This window comes from Sus scrofa, chromosome 14 (assembly GCF_000003025.6).
Source record: "Sus scrofa isolate TJ Tabasco breed Duroc chromosome 14, Sscrofa11.1, whole genome shotgun sequence".
NCBI lineage: Eukaryota > Metazoa > Chordata > Mammalia > Artiodactyla > Suidae > Sus > Sus scrofa.
The window spans coordinates 11,661,954-11,683,546 of NC_010456.5; the positions used below are offsets into that span (position 1 = coordinate 11,661,954).

Sequence of the window (21,593 nt, forward strand, 5' to 3'; positions counted from 1 at the left end):
CCTCATGGATACTAGCCGGGTTTGTTACCACTGAGCCACAACGGGAACTCCAGGCTTAATTTCTTTCTTCTCCTTCCTAACACAATGCTCCCGGGACCCAAGAGTCCTGCTGCCACAGTGTTCTGAATCTAGTGCAGGTTATGCCCACGCAGCCCCCATCCCATCTCTGACTGAGGCAGAAAAGAGGTTCCACAGCTCTGGGAACCCCAGGAGCATCCTTAATTCTGAGTTTAGGGCGCTGCACTGAGAGGGGGAGGCCAGGCGTGGAGGCCAGGCTACGGGCTCTGCCTCTGCCAGCCTCTGCCTCCTCTCCTCCTCAGAGATTTAGGAAGGGGATGGCCTGGAGGCATAATTCCTGACTAAGTCAGCATGCACCTTTCCCCTGTTAAGCACCTCCCTTCTCTTACATCATTTAGAACACCTACACTCTTCTAGAGAAATGCTGCTCAAGCGGAGGTTTGGGAACAGACAGACCCAGATCAAAGCATGACAAAGTAATGGGACAGGAACTTCTGAGACAAGGCATCTAAGAGGAACACAGTCTTTCCAGGAGGCCAGAAAGGACCCTCTTTGCCAGCCCCTGGACCTTCCGGGCTGACTCTAGTGGGTGTGGCAGGATGGCGACGTCAGGAGAGAGGCAGGTATCTACTGAGCAGGGGGGATCAGCAGGAGGCGGGCGTCAGGCACTGGGGATCCAGGAAAGATGAGGGGCGAGACATACTTGACAGGTTGATCTGGATCGTGGAACTCCCTCCCTCCTTTCTGCCACACCCGTGGTATATGGAGATCCCAGGCTAGGGGTCAAATCCGAGCTGCAGCTGCTGGCCTACACCACAGCCACAGCAAATACCTTCCATTCTTTCTGATGGCCCTGGTCACAGAGACCTTGATGCCTGAGATGGGAAGTGGATTCAAAAAGCTCTGAGCTTAGAGTTCCTGTTGTGGCTCAGGGGTTAATGAACCCAACTAGGATCCATGTGGACCTGGGTTCAATCCTGGCCTCGCTCCGTGGGTTAAGGATCTGGCATTGCTGTGGCTGTGGTGTAGGCGGGCAGCTAGAGCTTCCATATGCTGCGGGTGTAGCCCCCAAAAGACCAAAAGAAATAATTTTTTTAAAAAAAAAGAAGCTGTGAGCCTCACATGCACCCTTTTCCTTCAGATCATGGTACTTTCTATGGAAATGGATTTGCTCCAGCTTATTGTTCTACTGTTATACCAACAAGTTCTTAGTCTCTTAACAGAACAGGGCACTTGTAGCTGAATTGATGGGGCACTTTCCAGAGAGCCCCATCACCAATACCAATGAGAAAACAGAGGGTCAGGGATGGACTGGGGGCCCCTTTCCTTCCTGGAATGTCCAGGTCCCTCCCAGGGGACTCTCCCTTACCTCGAAGTCCAGGCAATCCAGGGATTCCAGGCTGGCCTTCCTTCCCTTCATCACCCTGATCACCTTTGGGGCCTGGTGGTCCTGGAAGAGTTACAAACAGCAGAAGGTTAGAGGATGGCTTTCTGAAATAGGTCACCTGCAGGGGAAATGAAAACTCCGTCTAAAGAGAAGAAGTCAGCATAATGCTTTGGAAGCACACAGAGCTCCACCTGGTCCAGCCTTGTGTGTGTGTGTGTGTGTGTGTGTGTGTGTGTGTGTGTGTGTGTGTGTGTGTGTGTGTGTGTTTGCAGTGGGGAGGTGGAAATCAAGGAAGCCTTCCTGGAAGAAGTAACATCCAAAGCGAAATCTCAAAGAGGGACATAAGGTGTCTAAGTAAAGGGAGGAGTGGGATCGTGTTATGGACTGCATGTCCATGGCTCCCACCCCTACACATACACCAAGTGCACATGCTGAAGCCCTAAACCCCAGTGTGATGCTATTTGGAGATGGAGCCTTTGGGAGACGATTAAGTTTAGATGGGGTTATGAGGGTGGGGCCCCCATGATGGGATTAGTGCCATCAGAAGAAACCCCAGAGGGCACTCTCCCTCTTTCCATTGCTCATGCTGGCACTGCCAAGCATGCTTTCTCTGCCACAGGAGGACACAGCAAGAAGGCAGCCATGTGCAAGCCAGGAAGAAGGCTCTGACCCAAACCCAACCCTGAGCTCAGACTTCCAGCCTCCAGAACCGTGAGAAAGAAATCTCTGCTGTTGAAGCCACCCAGTCTGTAACATTGTTAAAGCGGCCCTAACTAAGAGGGAAAGGGGAAAATTCCAGGCAGAGGAAAAAAATCCCTGTAAAAACTTAAAGAAGGAGATCTGTGAGTCATGATGGGATCAGAATCTGGGGGCAGGGTGTGGGATGGGAGAAGAAGTGGGAGTCTTAGGGGCCTGGCCTGGTGTAAGTGCTGAACTTGACCCTGAGGGCACCAGAAGCCACAGGAAGCACCTGAGAGAAGAGTGTGGTCAGATCTGCACAGGAGGAAGACGGCTGTGTTGGAAGATGGATGGGAACAGACGGAAAGCAGAGGCAGGATGTCAAGAGGAGGCGGCACTCCAGGTGGGAGGTGGCAGAGCCCTGGTTAGGGAAGCAGGGATGTGAGTGGCTGTTGGGAGGTAGAAGAGGCAGACCTTGCTAAACATAGGTGGAGGTGGGGCGGCAGTCAGATCAGGATCAGGATCAGATTTCGGGCTTGAGCACCCGGATAGAAGAAGGGGTTTCTAATTGCTCCATGGGATCTGCTTCCAGGGTGAGGCGCCAGCATCCTGACAGGGATTTTGGCAAGTGTGATTGGATTGAATCTTCACACACTGGGTTGCAGCCACATAGCTGGCTAGCAAGTGAAGGTCCCCAGGTCTCTACTCAGGTCTGTCTGGTCCTGCCCACTCTGCCTTGCTCATCACACTAGATGTCATTCCCAGGATGCTCTGGAACCTTCCTGTACCTCGATCTGCTGTTCCCAGGCTGGCGAGCCCAGGAGCCCTCCCTGCCAATCCCCTGTGGTGACCTGGTCCCTGAGGCTGCTCACGGCCACCTCCTTGCCCTTACTCCTTCTCTGGTCCATCATTCCTGCTGAAAGTGGGCATCACGTATTTGAACACATGTCCTTGGTGCCACTTGATGTTTGTCTCCCACTGCCTTGGCCTGGAGTCACAGGTATACATCAAAGCTGTTCTCTTTTTCCTACCAACATCACCAGCTCCATGACACAGCACCACATCCTTGCCATCCCTGTTCCAGCTGTGAAGATCCAGCCTCTAAGACCCCCATTCCTGCTGCTTGGCGAGAGGAAAAGAGGACCAAGGAATATGCCAGAACTCTACTTTGCTAGGTTGAAGGGGGTCCCCTCCAAGGCGATGTCCACCTGGAACCTCAGAGTATGACTTTCTTTGAAAATTGGGTCTTTGGGAGTTCTTGTTGTGGCGCAGCAGAGACGAATCCAACTAGTAACCATGAGGTTGCAGGTTCAATCCCTGGCCTTGCTCAGTGGGTTAAGGATCCAGCATGGCCTGAGCTGTGGTGTAGGTTGCAGATGCAGCTCTGATCCAGTGTTGCTGTGGTTGTGGCGTAGGCAGGCAGCTACAGCTCTGATTCAACCCGTAGCCTGGGAACCACCATATGCCACGGGTACAACCCTAAAAAGATAAAAAAGAAACAAAGAAAGAAAATGGGGTCTTTGTAGATGTAACCAGTTAAGATGAGGTCAGATTGGAAGAAGGTGAGTCCTTACACAATGACTGGCATCTTTATAAGAAGAGAAAGCACAGAGAGACCCACAGGGAGAAGGCCATGTCACCATGGAGGCTGAGACTGGGGTGCTGGGTCTACAGGCCAAGGAATGCCAAGGACCACTGGCCACATCAGTTAGAAAGAGGCCAAGAAGCATCCTCCCCTAGAATGTTTAGAGGGAGCATGGCCCTATGGACACCTTGATTTCAGACTTCCAGCCCCCAGAACAGTGAGAGAATACATTTCTGTGGTTATAAGCCACCAAGTTTGTGGTACTTTGTTATGGCAGCCCTAGGAAACCAAAACATGTATACTCATAGCCCAGCAGTCATGTCTTGCACAATAAATATTTGATGAATGAAGGAGTATATGAGATCAGAGGGTTTTAATACACACAAAACAGCCAGGCAGCCAAGAGCAAGATGTCCTGATAGATTCCCAAAGTTGGCATCATCCCCAGCCCCTAACCAAAGTTGACAGCTATTTAAGAATTCAATGGCACACACGCAGGGGAAAAAAGTAATCAACAATTGAAAAATGCATGAGTTACACACAAATCATTCAAGGGGGACTGGGGTATGTGACCACCTTCTTATCTTCTATGAAAAAAGCAAAGTAAGGAGTTTCCACTGTGGCATGGTGGGTTAAGAACCAGACTGTAGTGGTTTGGATTGTTCTGGAAGTGCTGGTTTCATCCCCTACCCGGGTTAAAGGATGAGCATTGCTGCAGTTGCAGCTCAGATTCAATCCCTGGCCTGGAACTTCCACATGCTGTGGGTGTGGCAAAAAAAAAAAAAAAAAAAAAAAGAAAAAAGAAAGAAAGAAAAGCAAAGTCAGACTGACTAGATGAAAAGACTGGGACACAGCACACGTTTGGAACATACCTAAGGTCACACAGCAAAGAAGGATAGAGCAAAGAAGCAAATGAGTTTACAACTCCCATTCCAGCCATCTTCCGGCCAGGTCAAGGCTGCAGCAAAGGGGGCCAAGAGAGGTTCCTGCACTGCTCTGGCAGTTACAAGGCAGTCACCCTCCCTGCCTCTAGCACAACCTCTTTTTACTCTTCTCTGCCCCCTCCACCCCTCCCTGGGGGAGCCAGCCCAGCACTCCAGGAATTAAGCAGGTCAAAAATGCCATGGACCACACCCTCCCTTTGTTCTATTTGCTCTGACCCAACGTATGGACCCTCCCAGGACTAATTCTGGCAAAGAGGATGCTGCCCAGTGGACTGACCCTCATGGCGAAGAATCGAGGTGGCACAGAGATCAGGTGGAAGGTAGGGTTGGTGGGCAGACATGGAAAATCTTGGGTTCAGGTCCTGGTTCTCCAAAATCTAAGTAAAAATTCCTGCCTCGGGCATTCGTCATGAGGAGTATGTGAAATCAAGGAGCTGGTGCATGTAAAGGGGCTTGGCAATCTTTATAGGTTACCTGGTGGTTTCCTGGCCACCTGTACCCCACTTTGCACAATGCTTCATCAGAACCACTCTGAGATGCCCAAGGATGGTTATTCTAAGTGGCAAGCTTGGCTGGGTCATTCAGGGAGATTGGGTCTGAAAAACATGCTACACGTGGATATAGTTTTTAAGACACAAATAAGGGGTTCGGGAGGGCCTGTCCTAGAGCATCACTGGGGAGAAGCTGGGGTGGACAGTTAAAGGGGGGTGCTGCTTTTCAAGTCTTAGTCACGTCCTCAGGTGGTACTGGCCAGGTCAGAAGAGCCTGGGTCGTGGCCAATCTGAGTCTCATGGGGCCAGGCTGCCTGGAGCTCTGAGGACCAAGCGCCTCTTCAAACCACTGCCCATGGGTGATGATGCACTCTTGGGTTTGTCAATTTCTCAGAAGCTGGGGCTAACAGTCTGGCGCTTGCTTGGACTCCCCCTTCCTCTGCCCCGCCCCCTACAAGGCTGTCACCCAGGTGATTATCCAGGTGTATCTCTACCTCCTTCCTCACCGCCTCACTCATCAGGGTCCTCCCAGCTTTGTAAAATACCTCCTTGTCTTCAGCCTTTCTCTTGAACTCGCTTTGCACACTGCTGTCCAATTTATTTCATTAGAGGCAAATGACCCAGAACCCTTGCAGCCCCTCCCACTACAACACGGCAGCTTCCTGTGATGGTGACCCAGCAGACCTTTCCCAACCCGACCCCTGCTTCTGCAGACTCACTGTCTGATACCCCTGGACACAAACTCTTCCATCTTGGCATAAACGTTCTGTTCATGGTGTCCCCAAACACTGGCCAAATCCTTTCCTTTCTAAGAGGCCCATCAGTCTTGGCCCTAAAGTTCACCTTCAAGCTCACCCTTCCGATGTCTGAGGGTACCAGGGCGCAGAGCCAGAAGGAGCCTCGGACATCACTGTGTACACACTCTTCAGGGGAGCACCCTATGCCACATGCCAGCCACTGTCGCTCCCCTCAGACTGTGGTCCCCAAGGAGGACAGGCCTACCTGCAGGGCCAGAGCCCCACTCTCTGTGGCCCTGGGCCTCACACAGTGCTAAGTCCATAGGACAGAATCAAGGGATGACTTCTGGGCCATCGTAGATGCTGTTACAGCATCAGTGGTTCCAGTGGTCCCTGGATGAGCTTTTAAACTTCTCAGCGTTTGCACTGTCACTGTCTCACCTTTATTATTTTTTTTAATCACTGGAGCAGAAGTGAGCTAGGACAAGGAGGAGCAGAATCTAATTCTCTGTCATGAAAACATCCCAGAACCCCTCCATGGAGCTTCCGGTCCCCTGTGCCAGCAACTCTCTCCACCGCCTTCCACAAGGTGCTCAGGGACTGGGAGGAGGAAAGGGGAACCTCCTGGCCCTGTGCCCCGGGGGCCCCCTCTGAGCCTGTCCACTGGTCTAGCCCACCCCCTATGCTGCCCCCAGTGCTGTTCTGTCCTTGCTTGGCTGTGCTGAGCCGCTCCAGCTGGAAGCATCCTCCAGAACAGAACAAAGGATTTGGGATGGAGCATTTGGGAAAAACACCAGGATTCTTCTGGGGACCAGCCAACAGGGAGGGAAAAGCAACCCGTTCTCCCTTCCCGGATCCTGGCACGAGAGACGGACTGTGGGACTCGTGTGTGCTGGAATCTGGACTGTGACCCGCCAAGAACAAATGACCATGACAGCTGATGCAGCGAGCCCAAAGCCAGCCACACAGTGACCAAGATTGTAATGTAAACACCCCTGCAGACCATGCTAAGCCCAGGCGGCTGCTGGAGGTGGGGTCCATCCACAGATTACTCTGCGCTTCCACTGCCCTGATGTCACTGGGCTCTGGATTCTCAGCGCTATTACGTTTATAGTCATTTATGGTTGTGAGCTCTCTCACTTCCTTCATTCCCGGCACCCTCTCCATGACCCCGAGCATGTGCGCAGGGCTGCGGCTCCCCCAGCCTGCAAGGCCAGCTTTCCTCTGAGCCCCAGGCAAAGGGCTGGTGGGCGAGGCTGGGTGCGACCGCTAATGCCCACAGCACGCCCTCCACTCCCGCCTCAGCAGAGTCATCGGATGTGGAAGGCGAAATGACAGAGCCCCCTGCAACCCACCCAGGGGTCACCACCAGTCTCTGGTGGGCTGGAAACCCCACCTACAGGCTACTCTGTTCAGAGAGATGCCCACCACCACCAGCACGCCCTGTGCCCCAAGGCCAGGGCCCACTGTTCCAGCCTGGAAGCCAAAGCCCCACTCTTGCTGTGATCATTTTTGAATGGGACCCTCTGTGCTACTAGATAGTATTTTTTTTTCCTCGAAAAAGCAGCCCAAAATTTGCTTTGCCAACTTGCTTTCATGAATTGAGAGATGGATCTGCTAGTCCAGCTGGACCACTTGCTGGGGATTTGATGCAGGCAAGTCATTTCCTTGTTCTGAGATGCAAGGTCCTCAACTACAAAATGACAGGAACAGACCAGAAGATTTCCGAGCCCTATTGTCACTCTAACCTTCTGTGAGTCTATAAAACAGGCTGGGGGCAAACAGAGCCGTCTGCATACGGCTGGAGAGTCTTGCCTTCAGGCCTCTGCTCACCCACTGACCCTTCCTGGGAGGCCCCCCTCTCTGGACGGCTTTCCTCCTCCTAGGACGCCTCCCCTGTCTGATCATCTCTCTGTGGCTTTGAAGCCACAGAGAGATTTCAACAGATGTGATAAATGCTGAAAATCCAAGGCAGAAAACAGAATGCACCACTGTGAATGTACACAAAAGATAAACCAGAGACCCAGTCCTAGAAAACTGTGTAACAAAGTGAGAGAATGAAACTGCTTGGGGTCAAGCTCAAGAATAACATAAACAAGCTCATATTTGAAAAATATACATAGCGGAGTATTTGTGGCTTCTGAGCCAGGAAAGGGCAGAGTGGGAATGTATGTGTGTGTGTTTCAAGACTAAGAGAGGAACCAGGCAAAGCTAGCGCAGGAAGGCCACACGGGCAGCAGTACAGAAAGGCACGAAAGCTTACCTAGTCAAACATCCCTTATCCAAAAGCCAGTGCACAGTTTTGCACCATTCAATATGCCAAACAGAATGCTCTAAGCTCCCCAACTGGGTCCCTGGCAACTGTGAGAGAGCGAGGTGAGAAAGGGAGACCCCAGCCGCAGTGGTGGCCCTGGGAGCTAGAGAGGCCATGTTCATCTCTGAAGAGCCAGCAAGAAGGCAAAGCTGGAAGACTGAAAGGCAGGCCTGGGCAGAATTGAGATGACACGTCAGTGGGACACTTGGTTTCAGAACCAAAGGAAGATTACCTGGAGGATTCCAACAAAAGAATGCCTGACCCAGGGAGTTCCCTTTGTGACTCAGAGGGTTAAGAACCTGACTAGCATCCATGAGGATGCAGGTTCGATCCCTGGCCTTGCTCAGTGGGTTAAGGATCTGTCATGGCCAGGAGCTATGGTGTAGGTCACAGATGTGGCTCAGATCTGGTATTGCTGTGGCTGTGGTGCAGGCCGGCAGATGCAGCTCTGATTCGACTGCTAGCCTGGGAACCTCCATATGCTGTGGGTGGGGCCCTAAAAAAAAGAAAAAAAAACAAAAAACCAAGAATGTGTGGACCCAGAGCCGTTTCAACTGAGCCTAGGAGAGTGGACTGAAAAATGAAGAGAACCAGGATATGAACGTTCAGTGAGGCCAAGGAGGTTGCACTGGGCAGCGTGGTGATGTCTGCTGACTGGAGGAGGAAGGCAGGGGAGCACCTGGCAGGGACTAGCCCCCAAATGCAGGAATGGACCCGAGGGACCACCCTCACTTCTCTTATCACAGCTCCTAGCTGGTTTCTCTCCACCCTGGAAAGCCCCATGGCCAGCGACAAAAACATGGTTTCTGAGCCAGAAAGACCCACTTTGCATCTTGGCTTTGCACTTGCCAATTGTGAGAGGAACGCTGGGAAAGTTATTAAAGTTTCTCAACTATAAAGTGGGTTCAAGAATGCCTTTTTTGCAGGATGTGAGGGTGGGCAGTCTTTAATGTCTACTTAGAGAATGAATGTCGACAAAATGTCTGGCTTGTAGGTTATGATTTGGTGCCACGGCTATTATTAGTAAGTACCGAACAGACTGGGGAGGTCAAGGAAAAGCTAAGACCCCAGGGGTGTGGCCTTGGAAGAAGGCATGCTACCTCCTGCTCTCCTGCCATTTCTGAGAAATGAAACCCAAAGTGACCCAGTACATAAAATCAATCCTCTGGTGGCACAGGTTCAAGACGTAACAGCTGTTTCACAAACATTTCTTGAGTTCCAGCCACATATATCACACTATGAGGTGCCGGGGCACGCAGGGGTGGACAGATGAGGGTGGATGGGCTGTGGCGGCTGGAGCACTGGACATTGGGTTAAAAGTCTGGCCTGGCCATTGAACTGTACACTGAAACGGGTGAACCTGATGGCATGGAAACTATACCTTATTAAAGTTGTTGAAAACAAAAGTCCTGGGGTTGATCAATTCAAGTCATGTGGCATTAAGCAAGCCAGGTATTACCTCCTGGAGCCTCAGTCACTTTTCTGCAGGAATCTGACCTGCCCTCAATAGTGAAACTTCAATAGTGGTGATGGGGAAAATAAAATAACGTGTCGAAAGCACTCTGTGAACTGGAAAGTATGATGCAAAAAGGAAAGCTCTATCAGGACTACTTTCTGCTCTGATAAATAAGAGAATCTCAGAGGCGGAGGTGTCAGTGAGCTAGAGAGGCCAGAGGGTTCTTGGGAGATGGGTTTTGAGCGAGATCAGAAGGACCAGCGGGATTTGGATGACGAGGAGGAAAAAAGAAGCATGGCCAGAGGAGGGACAGCTGAAGTAAAGCTAAGGCAATGGAAAAAGGCGGGCCGTGCCTCTGGGGCAGTGACATGATGTGTCCCATTGGACTGGATGCTTCACTCAGGGCAGGGGGTGCAGGTTGGCCATCTGTGGAGCATGTATGAGCCACAGATGTGCTGTATTTGGCCCACAGAGTTAAACAATTAAAAATTTCTAGAACATTCCATGTTTCTGGTTTGTCTGGAAAGATGAGAAGACCTTGTCAACACCAGGCCAAAATGGGCTGGAGGGAGTTTCCGTTGTGGTGCAGCAGAAACGAATCCAACTAGTATCCATGAGGACGTGGATTTGATCCCTGGCCTCGCTCAGCGGGTTAAGGATCCAGCATTGCCATGAGCTGTGGTGTACGTGAAGATGTGGCTCGGATCTGGCGTTGATGTGGCTGTGGTGAAGGCAGGCAGCTGTAGCTCTGATTGGACACCTAGCCTGGGAACTTCGGTATGCTGTGGGTGCAGCCCTCAGAAGCAAAAAACAAACAAACAAACAAACAAAAAAACAAACCCAAAAAACCCAAAAAACAAAATGGGCTGGATGTGTCATAGCCTCCTACTACTCCCCTAATACCAAAGTCATGTTACTCATTGACATTGCTCTAGTGGCCCCTGCAGACAGCTCTGTTTGCAACTCTTGGTCCAGGGGAAGAGCTGGAGGAGAAGGCAGGAAAGATAGGCTGGGGCCAGGTACGTGAGAGTAAGTATATCAGTCTGGATCAGAAAAGCCGTGGTCCAAATCCTGGCTCCATCATCTCCTAGCCTGGACTATGTGAGCAGCTTTCTGACCTCAGTACATCAGGGTTGTTTTTAAAAGACATCCTATGAGATAACATGGTACCTGATGCAGCTGGAGTTCAAAATGGCCTTATTATTGTCCCCTGTCAGGCTAAGGAGCTTTTAACGAACCAGGCAGATCTTGGGAAGCCACAGAGGGTTCTGAGCATGGGGTCATGCAGGAAAAGTGCATTTTGTGAACTGTGCCTCTGACAGTGATGTGCAAGAGTAATAAACGAAGCTAACGAATTGTTAAAGTGCGTTCTTCCATCTGGATGAATATAGATCTTAACAGCCTGGAAGACCAGGTTCAAACTTAGAATTCTCCAACTTTCTGTAGCTCTACCCACTGGAACATCATGCATATGGTCAGGCCGTCCAAGATGGCCGTTCTCTTGCTCTTTGTACATCTCTTACTCAACCAGTGCCTGCTTCACCTTCGCCCTGACTGACCTTCCTATATACTTGCCCTGGCCCCAGCTAGTGATTGCTCTTATCAAAGGGGCAGTGAGGGGCAGTGCTTCTCTGCTGGTTTCCTGATAACCCATGAGCCAACCTGACATCAATTCCTTCTATAATTAGCCATCTCCCCTCCCCCTAGGAGCAAAGACTGCTGCCCCCTCCTACCTGCCTCCCTTTGCTGCACAGGGTGGGGTGTCACTCTGGGACTTTGCTTCAGACCTGCAAGCTCCCCCATCCATCATTAAACCACTGATGTCTCAGTTGCTGACTCTGAGCTCTTTCTTGGTCTTAAAACTGGGCAACTACAGGCCTAGTGGCCTGTGGGGTACAGCCCAGCACCATGGAACACCATGGAAGCTCCAGAACACTAGAGGAGCACCTCTCTGTTCCCAGCCTGAGCCCCTGCTTTCCTTCCCAGCCGAAAACTCTTGGAGTTGATGCATCTAAGCCTGAACACCCAGTCCCGCATGAGCCACCCTTGGCCATTCTCATGCCTTGGGGGTGTGTACAGGGAGTGTGCCATCCGCTGAGGAAGTGGGGTGGGGAATGGAGGTAGAGGGGCAGGGAGGAGGTTGAGCCTGCACAGCCCTGGAAATGCAGAGAGCCCATTTGGGCAGAACACTGGGGTGGGGGGCGTGGAAGTGCAAGACTTAGTACAGGGGGAGGGGGCCTGGGGAGGTAGGTTCAGGAAGAAGGCCTGAGCAGGAGGAGCCCAAGCTGTCCCGGGGGCCTCGGCTGTCGGGTACCTTTGGCCAGGGAGATGTTCCGCAGCGCAATGGATGCTCCCAGTCCTTGAGGCGCAGGTCCTCGGTGACGCTGTTGAGCACGGCCAGTTCCTGCTTGAGCTGCAGCTCCAGGCCCCGGTGCACAAGGCGCATGCGGCGCGCGTCCTCGCTGGCGTTGCTCACCAGCACCTGCAGGTCCCGCAGCCGTGTGCCGTGCAGGGCCACGTCGTAGGACAGGCTGTGGTTGAGGCCGCGCAACGCGCCGCCCACGTCGGCCAGCTCGTCACCCAGGGCGCCCACCCGGCGTGCCAGCCCGTCCAGCAGGCCGGCGTGGCGCCGCAAGAGCAGCTGACTGCGGTTGCTCTCTACCTGGAGCTGATAGAGCTCCAGCTGCGCCGCGTCGCTCTGCTGGCCCGTGCGGTCGCGCACAGGGCCACGGCCTGCTCACTCTGAGCCGCCTGCGCCTGCAGCCCCCACAGCGCGCCCTCCAGCCGCTGCACCGCGCCTGCCAGCGCCTGCAGCGAGTCCGACTGGTTCTGCAGCGCGTCCTGCGCCTTCCACACCTGCTCGCCCAGCTCCGCCTGCAACGGCGCCTGTAACAGCCGCAGCTGCAAATCCCGGAAGCTTCGTTCAGCCGGTTCACGTTCCGAGTCAGCGCCTTCAGGTCGTCCGGGGAGCTCCGGGGCCTGGACACTGCGTAGGAGGAGGAGAGGGGAGAGATGAGGCGGCTGGAGGCGCCCCGGAGGCCCAGAGCCCGGTATTCAGTAGGTGCTCAATAAACACCAGATGAAGGGCAGGCAGAGGTAGACGATAGACAGTAGGCTGCTTTAACACCTTAGCGCCTCTCTGTGCTCAGCCAGGGGTCCTCAAACATGTCTGCCCATTAGAATCACCTGACCAGGCATGGCAGAAATTATGATTGGATGGGTATGGGAGGTGACCCAGGCTTTGGAATGTTAAAAAGAGCCCGTGATGCCCTCGGCAAGCGGCGGCAGAGATCTCGGATGTGGCTCGGATCCCGCATCACTGTGGCTGTGGCTTAGGCGGGAGGCTGCAGCTCTGATTTGGCCACTAGCCTGGGAACTTCCACACACTGTGGGTGCGACCCTAAAAAAACAAAACGAACGAAGAGTTGGAGATAATCCCAAGGTGTTGATGAGTTTGGGAACCTCTGGCTGCATCTATGGATTAGGTTGATCCACTGGAAACTGTCCTTTCTGTATTTTGGAAATGACTGGTTATCAGCAGGTACATGTGGCTCACCACTATTGTGTGTTATCCTCTCCACTTTAGGAGGGAGGTACTTTCTTATCCCCTTTTAGGGTCTGAGCTGGTAACCGTTGCCCCAAGCAGCATAGCAAGTAAGTCTTGGAGCCAGGATTCCACCCACAGGGCTTGCTTGCTCCCAGATGCTTCCCTACAAGTTTGCTAGGGACTGCGGGAAGGGACCAAGCCAGTGACTCAGCCAGGCCCTGGGCAACACTGCTAATTCCCAGCCTACTGAATTCAGGGTCCCATTACCCCTGGGCGGTGCAGATACTTTTACCTCCAGGCCCTCCCCTCTCTGCCTCTGACTCTTCTGTAGATCCCCTATTTCCCTCTTCAGGCCAACGACCCATCTTGCTGATTTCCCACCCTTTCCTCTTGGAGAGGTTTCCTTTTCTTGGTTAGAATCAGCTATTTGGTTAGAATAGCTGATGCAGGAGTGTGCATCTTAATAATTATAATCTAGCATCCAGTGTCTCCTGGACACTCATGGACTGCTCTCAGGCACACTACAAACCTTGGTGCCTCTTGGGATGTCTAGCAATGCACTGTCCACAGCTGTGTCCCTCTCTGCTCTGCACACCAGGAAAATGGCAACTAATGGTGGGGGTGGGGCAGAGTAGGAGGTGGGTGCAGATGGGGCACAGAGGGAATTCTGCCTTCCAAATCTTGGAATGAGGAGTCGGAGAACTTGGTACTGCTTATTCTAGCAGTGGAAGATGTGGCTAGAATAGCTCTCTTCCTTGGAGTTCCCCTTGTGCCTCAGTGGAAATGAACCCGACTAGATCCATGAGGATGCAGGCTCAGTCCCTGGCCTTGCTCAGTGGGATAAGAATCCAGTGTTGCCGTGAGCTGTGGTGTAGGTCACAGAGGGGCTTAGATCCTGAGTTGTTGTGGCTGTGGCATAGGCCGGTGGCTACAGGTCTGACTTGACCCCTGGCCTGGGAACCTCCAGAGGCTGCCAGTGCAGCCCTGAAAAGATCAAAAAAAAAAAAAAAAAAAAAAAAAAGAATAGCTCTCTTCCAGAATCATGGGAATGGGGAAGGTAGGGTGGAAGGGGCTGGGGCTGATGCTTCTGGATGTACAGCATTCATGGTGGCTGCTCTGGAGGAGATAAGTTATTTCAGATTAAATTCAGAGGCTCACAGTGCTGGATGGGCACCTCAACTTCTCCCTCACCCAGCACACTTTTTTTGTCTTTTTAGGGGCACACCCTTGGCATATGGAGGTTCCCAGCCTAGGGATCATGTCGGAGCTGCAGCCACCCACCTACACCACAGCCTTGGCAATGCCAGATCTGAGCCATGTCTGCCACCTACCCAGCAGCTCATGGAAACACCAGATCCTTAACCTGCTGAGTCAGACCAGGGATCAAACCCACATCCTTATGGATACTAGTCGGATTCGTTACCACTGAGCCATGTTGGGAACTCCTCAGCACTTTTTAAAAAAGTTTTATTGAAACATACTTAATTTGCAAGGCTGTGATAATGTCTGCTGCACAAGAAAGTGACCCAGCACTTTAATCTCCAAGAAAATCACACTGTCCAGCCTCTGCTTAGACCCATTTCTCCACCTTCGGTTAGTTCTAACTCATGGAATGTTCTGCATTCTGTTCAGACTTCACATCTGCCTCCCTGTAATTATCTGTCCATTGACCCTGCCCTCCAGGGTCACAGAAGGCTAGTGAATTTTTTCTTTCCCCACAAGACAGCTCTCCAGAATCTCAAAGACAGTTATCACATCTTTACATAATAATGTTTCTGGTTTAAATCTGCAGTTCCTTCACGGGCTGTCTCATAACTAGCTCCTAAGCCCCCAGGCGTTCTGGCTAACCTCTTTTGCACATACTCAGTGTGTCAGCATCCCCTTAGAGGGTGGGGTTTGATCTAAATGTGGTTTTCCAAGGTGTGCAAAAACTAATCCAAAAATGGTAAAAGGATCATTAGCATCATTCTGGACCTAAGACTCTCTAATATGGCCCAAACTGGACCCAGTTTAGCTTCCTCTGAGCTTTTCAGACATTTGTCATAATTTTAATCTATGCGGTCTTTGGTGAAGCTTCCTCAATTTACAGAAAAAGAGACTGAGGCCAGGAGAGAATTTGCAATCTGTCTAATGGTACACTTCCCAACTCCTGGCCCAGTGGGTTCTGGCTACTGATGCACCACTCTGCTAAGTGAGCTGAAGAGGTTCTGGGGAAATGATTCCATGACCCAGTCACAGCCCACGTCACCACAGGAATTGTCTGCCCAAGAAATCATCACAGGCCAGGATTGGATGGTGTGTTTGTCCAATATTCAACCCAGATGGGTTGATAAGTATTAGAGACAGGACAGTTGGAAACCAGAAAGCCTGATATTTTAGTGTCGGTCTCTGTTCTTGATACCCTGGAATTCAAAGAGACACCGCAGCTTATCAGAAGTAGTAAAAACCATGTGTTTTGTAAATTCTGGTTTTAACATTGGGATTGTGTGAGTGACTAAGAGACATAGCACAATGACTTGATTTAAGTCACAGGATGGGTTTAAGCTTCCACTTGCTCAGATCAGCCAGCGACGACATCATGAAATAGGCAATTTCCGCTACTCCCCATCTCGGCCAGCTCCCACCAGTCCCTCCTTCCCCCTTCATGTGGTCTCCATGCCATTCTGGGGCCCTGTGCCCTTGGAGGCCCCTAGCCTTGCCCATCAGCCCCTCCTTTCAGAACCTACCGGCTCTAAGGGCCCTTCTCTCCACCCAGAAAACTGGACTGAAAATTGCCCACGTGGGGACAGCCGACAATCAGCTACCCATCCCCAGAGAGTTCACTGGGGTCTTTGATTATAGTTCATTACACAACCTATTTTAACTTAAAATAAAAGAAGGAAATCCACAATTTCATGACCTCCAACAAAGCACACTTGTTTTCTTTCCATTTCCTTCTTCTAATGCCATCCCTGTGCATATCCAATCTTTACCGTTTCATTTCTGGGTTTTTTAAACCTAATACAATTATTTCATAAACATTTCCCCAACCTTTTCTGTGTCTTTTTTTTTTAAATTTAATTTTTTTTTTCGGCTGTGCTTGTGGCATGTGGAAGTTCTTGGGCTAGGGATTGAACCTGCACCATAGCAGTGACGCTGAATCCTTAACCGCTAAGCCACAAGGGAATGCCTCTCTGTCATTTAGAATTATATTCTTGATGGCTGCCTGAGAGTCCATTGAGGAGATGCAATAATTTAATTTACCCATTCTCAATCATGGAAAATAAATGCAGAAAGACTCTCCTTCTTTCAAAATTTTTTTTACCAATAAATTGCCAGAGTTGGATTACTAGAGCAAAAGTTATAGATATTTTTAAGACTCCTAAAAATTCCAGCCAAATCACACAAAAAAGAATAAAAAAAAAACCAAAAAAGTTTAAAAAATTCTAAAATTTCCCACCAAATCACTTCCCCCAAAGTTATACCTATTTATATGTACATTATAGATTTTTTTATTTATTTTCAGTCTTTTTTAGGGCTGCAATCATAGCATATGGAAGTTTCCAGGCTAGGGGTCAGCTTTGAGCTGCAGCTACTGGCCTACGCTACAACCACAGCAATGCCAGATCCGAGCCTACGCCACAGCTCATGGCAACACCAGATCCTTAACCTACTCACTGATCGATGCCAGAGATCGAACCCAAGTCCTTATGGTTACTAGTCAGGTTCCTTACCGCTGAGCCATGACGGGAACTCCAACATTATAGGTTTTTAAATGTGCCAGTTTCTGTGAAACCTCAGTGTACTATTACAATTTTCATTGGTTAATTTCACAGATACAAAATGGTACCTTGCAGGTTTTTTTTGTTTTTTTGTTTTTTTTTTTAACGTTAGTATATTCTCATTGTGGAAGTGGCATTTTCAAGGCAATGCATTAGCTGAAAGGAATGACGTAGGCATTTTAGATACCCAGGCTAATCAGAACAAAATTTTCTGGAGGGGAAAATATTCTTTGGGCTCCAATCATGCTGTAGAAACCCAGAGCAGCTTCCCTCTTTTGGGATCACTTACCCACCCAGAAATGAATTATCTCCTTCCAACAGTCACAGTGTGTTCTCAGCTCACAATACCCCCTACCCCTCCTCATCACCCATTTAATTCCTTCCAGATGTTTGCTGTCCTCAACAGGGAACAGTTCTTCTTCAAGTGTGACTCTCTTAATTCATGTTTATGCAAACAGTTCATTTATCTCTCTGCCTGCTGTGTTTACTTTTCATGCACTTTATTCTTCAACTTTTGTACTTTCACAAAACGGAGAATAAATCATACAGTAACAATTATAACTGGCATTTCCTGAGTACTTACTATGTGCCAGGCACTGTTCTAAGTGCTTCCTATATTAATACACTTAATCCCCTAACAACCCTGTGCAATAAGTACTATTATTATTATCATCTTATTCCAAACAATGGAACTGCGGCACCCAGAGGTTGAGTAATTCCCAAGGTCACACAGCCAGTAGAAGGAGGAGACTGACTTTGGGCTCAGGCAGTTGGGTTCCAGAGCTCCCTCTGAAAGGGTAAAAGGCACAAAATAAACTTTTCACCAGAGACACACAAATCTGGAATCAGCTTTGATGGGACTGCGTTCCCCATCAGGCTGGAGTCAGGCTGTTTGGCAGGAATCGTGGATTCTAATTCGGATTCTGATTCTGTTTGAATTGCTGGATACTCATGAGCATGTCCTTGTACGCTCTGTAATAATGAATGCTTCGCATATTCATGTCCGCCTCAGGCCATGCCCAGGGCTAGGCGGTTCTACAGGCACATCCCCTGCAGCCTTCCCACCCACACCCCACCCTGGGCTGGCCCCCTGTTCTATAATTGTCTTTTTTTTTCTTTTTCAAAAAACTTTATTGAAGTATAGTTGATTTACAATGTTGTGATCATAATTGTCTTATACATTCGTAAAAAAATGATCTTGAGCTGGTTAAGTCAAGGTGCCCCAGACGTGGTCCTCCCAAGCCTACAGGCAGATGGCATCACCATTTCAGACAGGCTGTTTTCCCAAACACACCAGGCACAGTCACAGTGCCAGCGAGGCAGGGGATGTGTGTGTGAGTCAGAAGGAAGAAAGCTAAGCATTCTGTTTGAGGCTTGGTGACCTAAACGTTGGGCATTGGTGTTAACAACCCTTTATCTTTGTATAAAATTTCGCATCGGGAGTTGCCGTCGTGGCGCAGAGGAAACGAATCTGACTAGGAACCATGAGGTTGCAGGTTAGATTGCTGGCCTTGTTCAGTGGGTCAAGGATCCGGCATTGCCATGAGCTGTGGTGTAGGCCAGCAGCTACAGCTCTGATTAGACCCCTAGCCTGGGAACCTCCATGTGCCGCAGGTGCAGCCCTAAAAAGGACAAAAAGACAAAATAAAATAAAATAAAATTTCACATCCATTACCTCTCTTAATTTTCAACGTAACCAATCTTGGGAGATAGGCACGGCAAGTATTCCTAATCTCATAGGAGGGTGAAAAAAGAGGCTCAGAGATGGCACAGATGCCAGAAGCATAAAATAAGGATGGATTGGGATGCTCTGTTCCTTAATCAGGTCCTCTGTCCTCTATACATGCGGCAGGGATGGCTAGTTTCACCTGAATTCCAGCATCTACATGGGGACGCAAGGCAGAAGGTGGCATTTATGAAGCACCTGCTGTGGGCCTAACTGGGTTCTAGTCTCTTACTAGAAGTGGCTTCATTTCCTCTTCCCATCACTCTTGTGAAGTAGGAATTCTGCCCATGTTCAGATGAGGAAGCTTAGGAAGGTGGCGGAGCGGGAAAGGGGACTTAGGCTGCTTGGTCTCTGAAGGTCCTGCTTCCACTGCCACCCCTTACACAAAATAGCAGAAAGCATCTGCCCTCCCCCCGCTTTCTTTCCAGGCCACCTGAGCAGAGGCCCTTGTGCCAGCCTAGCAAGTGGGGGGGATTTGTGAGAGGCTGGGGGTGGGGTGGGGGGACATGGAAGTGGCATCTAAATTTGATGGAGGCAGCCCTTGGGGCGGCAGGGGCTAGAACACTGTCAAGTGCCCTACAATTCTCATGAGGTCCTCCTAAGTCTACAGGCCGATGGCATCACCATTTCACAGATGAAAAATCAAAACCTGAGCAATCAAGGAAATAATGCCACCCCGTGAGTAGGAGGTGGACCTGCCTGGCGCTTTCACTGCTCCGCACAGTGGTACTGCCTCGCCTTTGTTTAGGCTGATGATGCTGAAGGGAGCAAGATGGGTATCAGAATTCACAGGGCATCACGTTAAGGTCAGGGTTGGGAAAGGATGAGGCTGGACCGAAACTGCAAAGCAAGCACGTCCACTTAAGCACCAAAAAGATGACAAGGGCTTTCCTTCAGGTGGCCTGCAACAATGGGCTGCATTTCCTGAGATCTGGCCACATGCGACGAATAGAAAATTAATTTAAAAGTGGAGAATTGCATAACAAAGACGTTATCAGCAGATCTTCAGCACTTAAAGTGAGGCACATTTTCATGAGGGTCCCCTTGTTTCCAAGAGGTAGAGAGAATCAAGGCCAGCCTCATGACGTGTGACCAGTCTGGTGACACAGTGCCCCACACTCAAAAGGGCCACATGCTTGGAGCTTAAAGCTCTGCAGTCACTCTCTTGAAACTTTGGCTGATTTTACCTTTGAATTTGTGTCTTCTAAGTGCGGGGCTAAAGCAGAGGAAATGAAGCAGATGGGGGTGCACCTTCTTAAGGACCCAAAGAGTGGGGCAGCAGATTGCTAAGTTTGGGGTGAGCTTATTTACTTTCTTACTTTTAAGTACCAGACGCCCTGGTTCCTAGCTCAGCAGGATGTCCAGGATAAACATTTACAGGCTGGAGACAAACTTCTGCTTTGTCTGCGGCCCCACCAGCCCCTTCATTCACACAGGGGGAGCCGGAAGCTTCCAGCTGCAGCTCAGAGCAGCAGGAGGCCCCTTTGAGAAGCCAGAGTCTCCATCTTTGCTTCTCAGGTGGCCTGAACTTTTTGATGCCCTGTCAGTCTGAAGGCTCATCAACCAGTGTCTCCGGGGCCAGAGCTTTGCCTGCATAGGTGTGCTCTCCTCCGTGCCTGCCTACAGTGGCCTTTGTCAGGGGACTGGCAGAGGTCTCTAAGTAAGCATGCACAGGTGGCCAATTCTAGACTTTTTTTTTTGCAATTTCTTGGGCTTCTCCCATGGCATATGGAGGTTCCAGGCGAGGGGACCAATTGGAGCTGTAGCCACCAGCCTACGCCAGAGCCACAGCAACTCAGGATCTGAGCCGCGTCCAGACCTACACCACAGCTCACGGCAACGCCAGATCCTTAACCCACTGAACAAGGCCAGGGATTGAACCCACAACCTCATGGTTCCTATTCGGATTCGTTAACCACTGAGCCACGACGGGAACTCCTAGACTTTTTTTTTTGGCTGCATCCATGTGGAGGTTCCCTGGCCAGGGATTGAACCCATACCACAGCAGTGACCTGGGCTGCTGGAGTGACACGTTAGATCCTCAACTCACTGAGCGCAAGGGAACTCCTCAATTCTAGGTATTACAGACAGGATATAAAAAACAGCCATGAAGGATGCAGACTGCCTGCCCTCTGGAATGCAACCCAGATGCCCCCCCCCCATTTATTTTTATTTTTTGTCTTTTGTCTTTTTAGGACCACACAGGCACCACATATGGAGGTTTCCAGGCAAGCGGTTGAATCGGAGCTGTAGCTGTAGCCTATGCCACAGACACAGCAATGTGGGATCTGAACCACACCTACACCACAGCTCACAGCAATGCCAGATCCTTAACCCACTGAGCAGGGCCAGGGATCGAACCTGCATCCTCATGGATACTAGCAGGGTTCATTAACCACTGAGCCATGATGGGAACTCCCAGATGCCCCCTCTTTAGACACTGCCCCTCCTCTGGCACATTGACGAGCACAGGCTGGGAGCTGGAGGAGGCATGGAGCGTATGCTGGCTGGTGGCAGCAGCAGCCGTGGGCGCCCACACGAGGGCGGCCTGGCACAACCTCAAAGGAAAAAACCCCACCAAGATGTCGTTACTTTCCCCAGAGGTGTGGCTGGATATTCTGTGCTCCTGGCACAAGGGCTCCCTTTGGTGGTCCAAGCAGACGGAATCTCTGATAATTTGCTGTTGATTACTGTGGAAATGGGATCCAAGACAAATGATAAGTCAAAAGGCTCCTCCTGAGGAGGCTGTCCCCAGGTTCCCTCTTTCGGAGGCAAGAATATCTGGAATCATTCCCAGCAAGGTCAGAAGACCCAGCGTGTTGATGGGGAGCATACATCTAAGAGGAAAGAGGCCAATTCTTTGGGAATTCGCAAGTGGAATGAGCAACTCACTCTTTATTTTAATTTTTATTTATTTATTTATTTTTGTCTTTTTGCCTTTTCTAGGGC

General features: G+C 50.5%; 1 protein-coding gene across 1 annotated transcript in view; it reads right to left on the minus strand.

The window, feature by feature from the left end:
- SCARA5 (scavenger receptor class A member 5) overlaps positions 1-21,593 on the minus strand; it is a 131,708-nt gene that overhangs the window by 46,325 nt on the left and 63,790 nt on the right. The window contains 5 exon segments of the mRNA XM_005670449.3: positions 1,388-1,468; positions 11,925-11,957; positions 11,960-12,331; positions 12,334-12,528; positions 12,531-12,596. Coding sequence (XP_005670506.2) covers positions 1,388-1,468; positions 11,925-11,957; positions 11,960-12,331; positions 12,334-12,528; positions 12,531-12,596 — 747 coding nt within the window.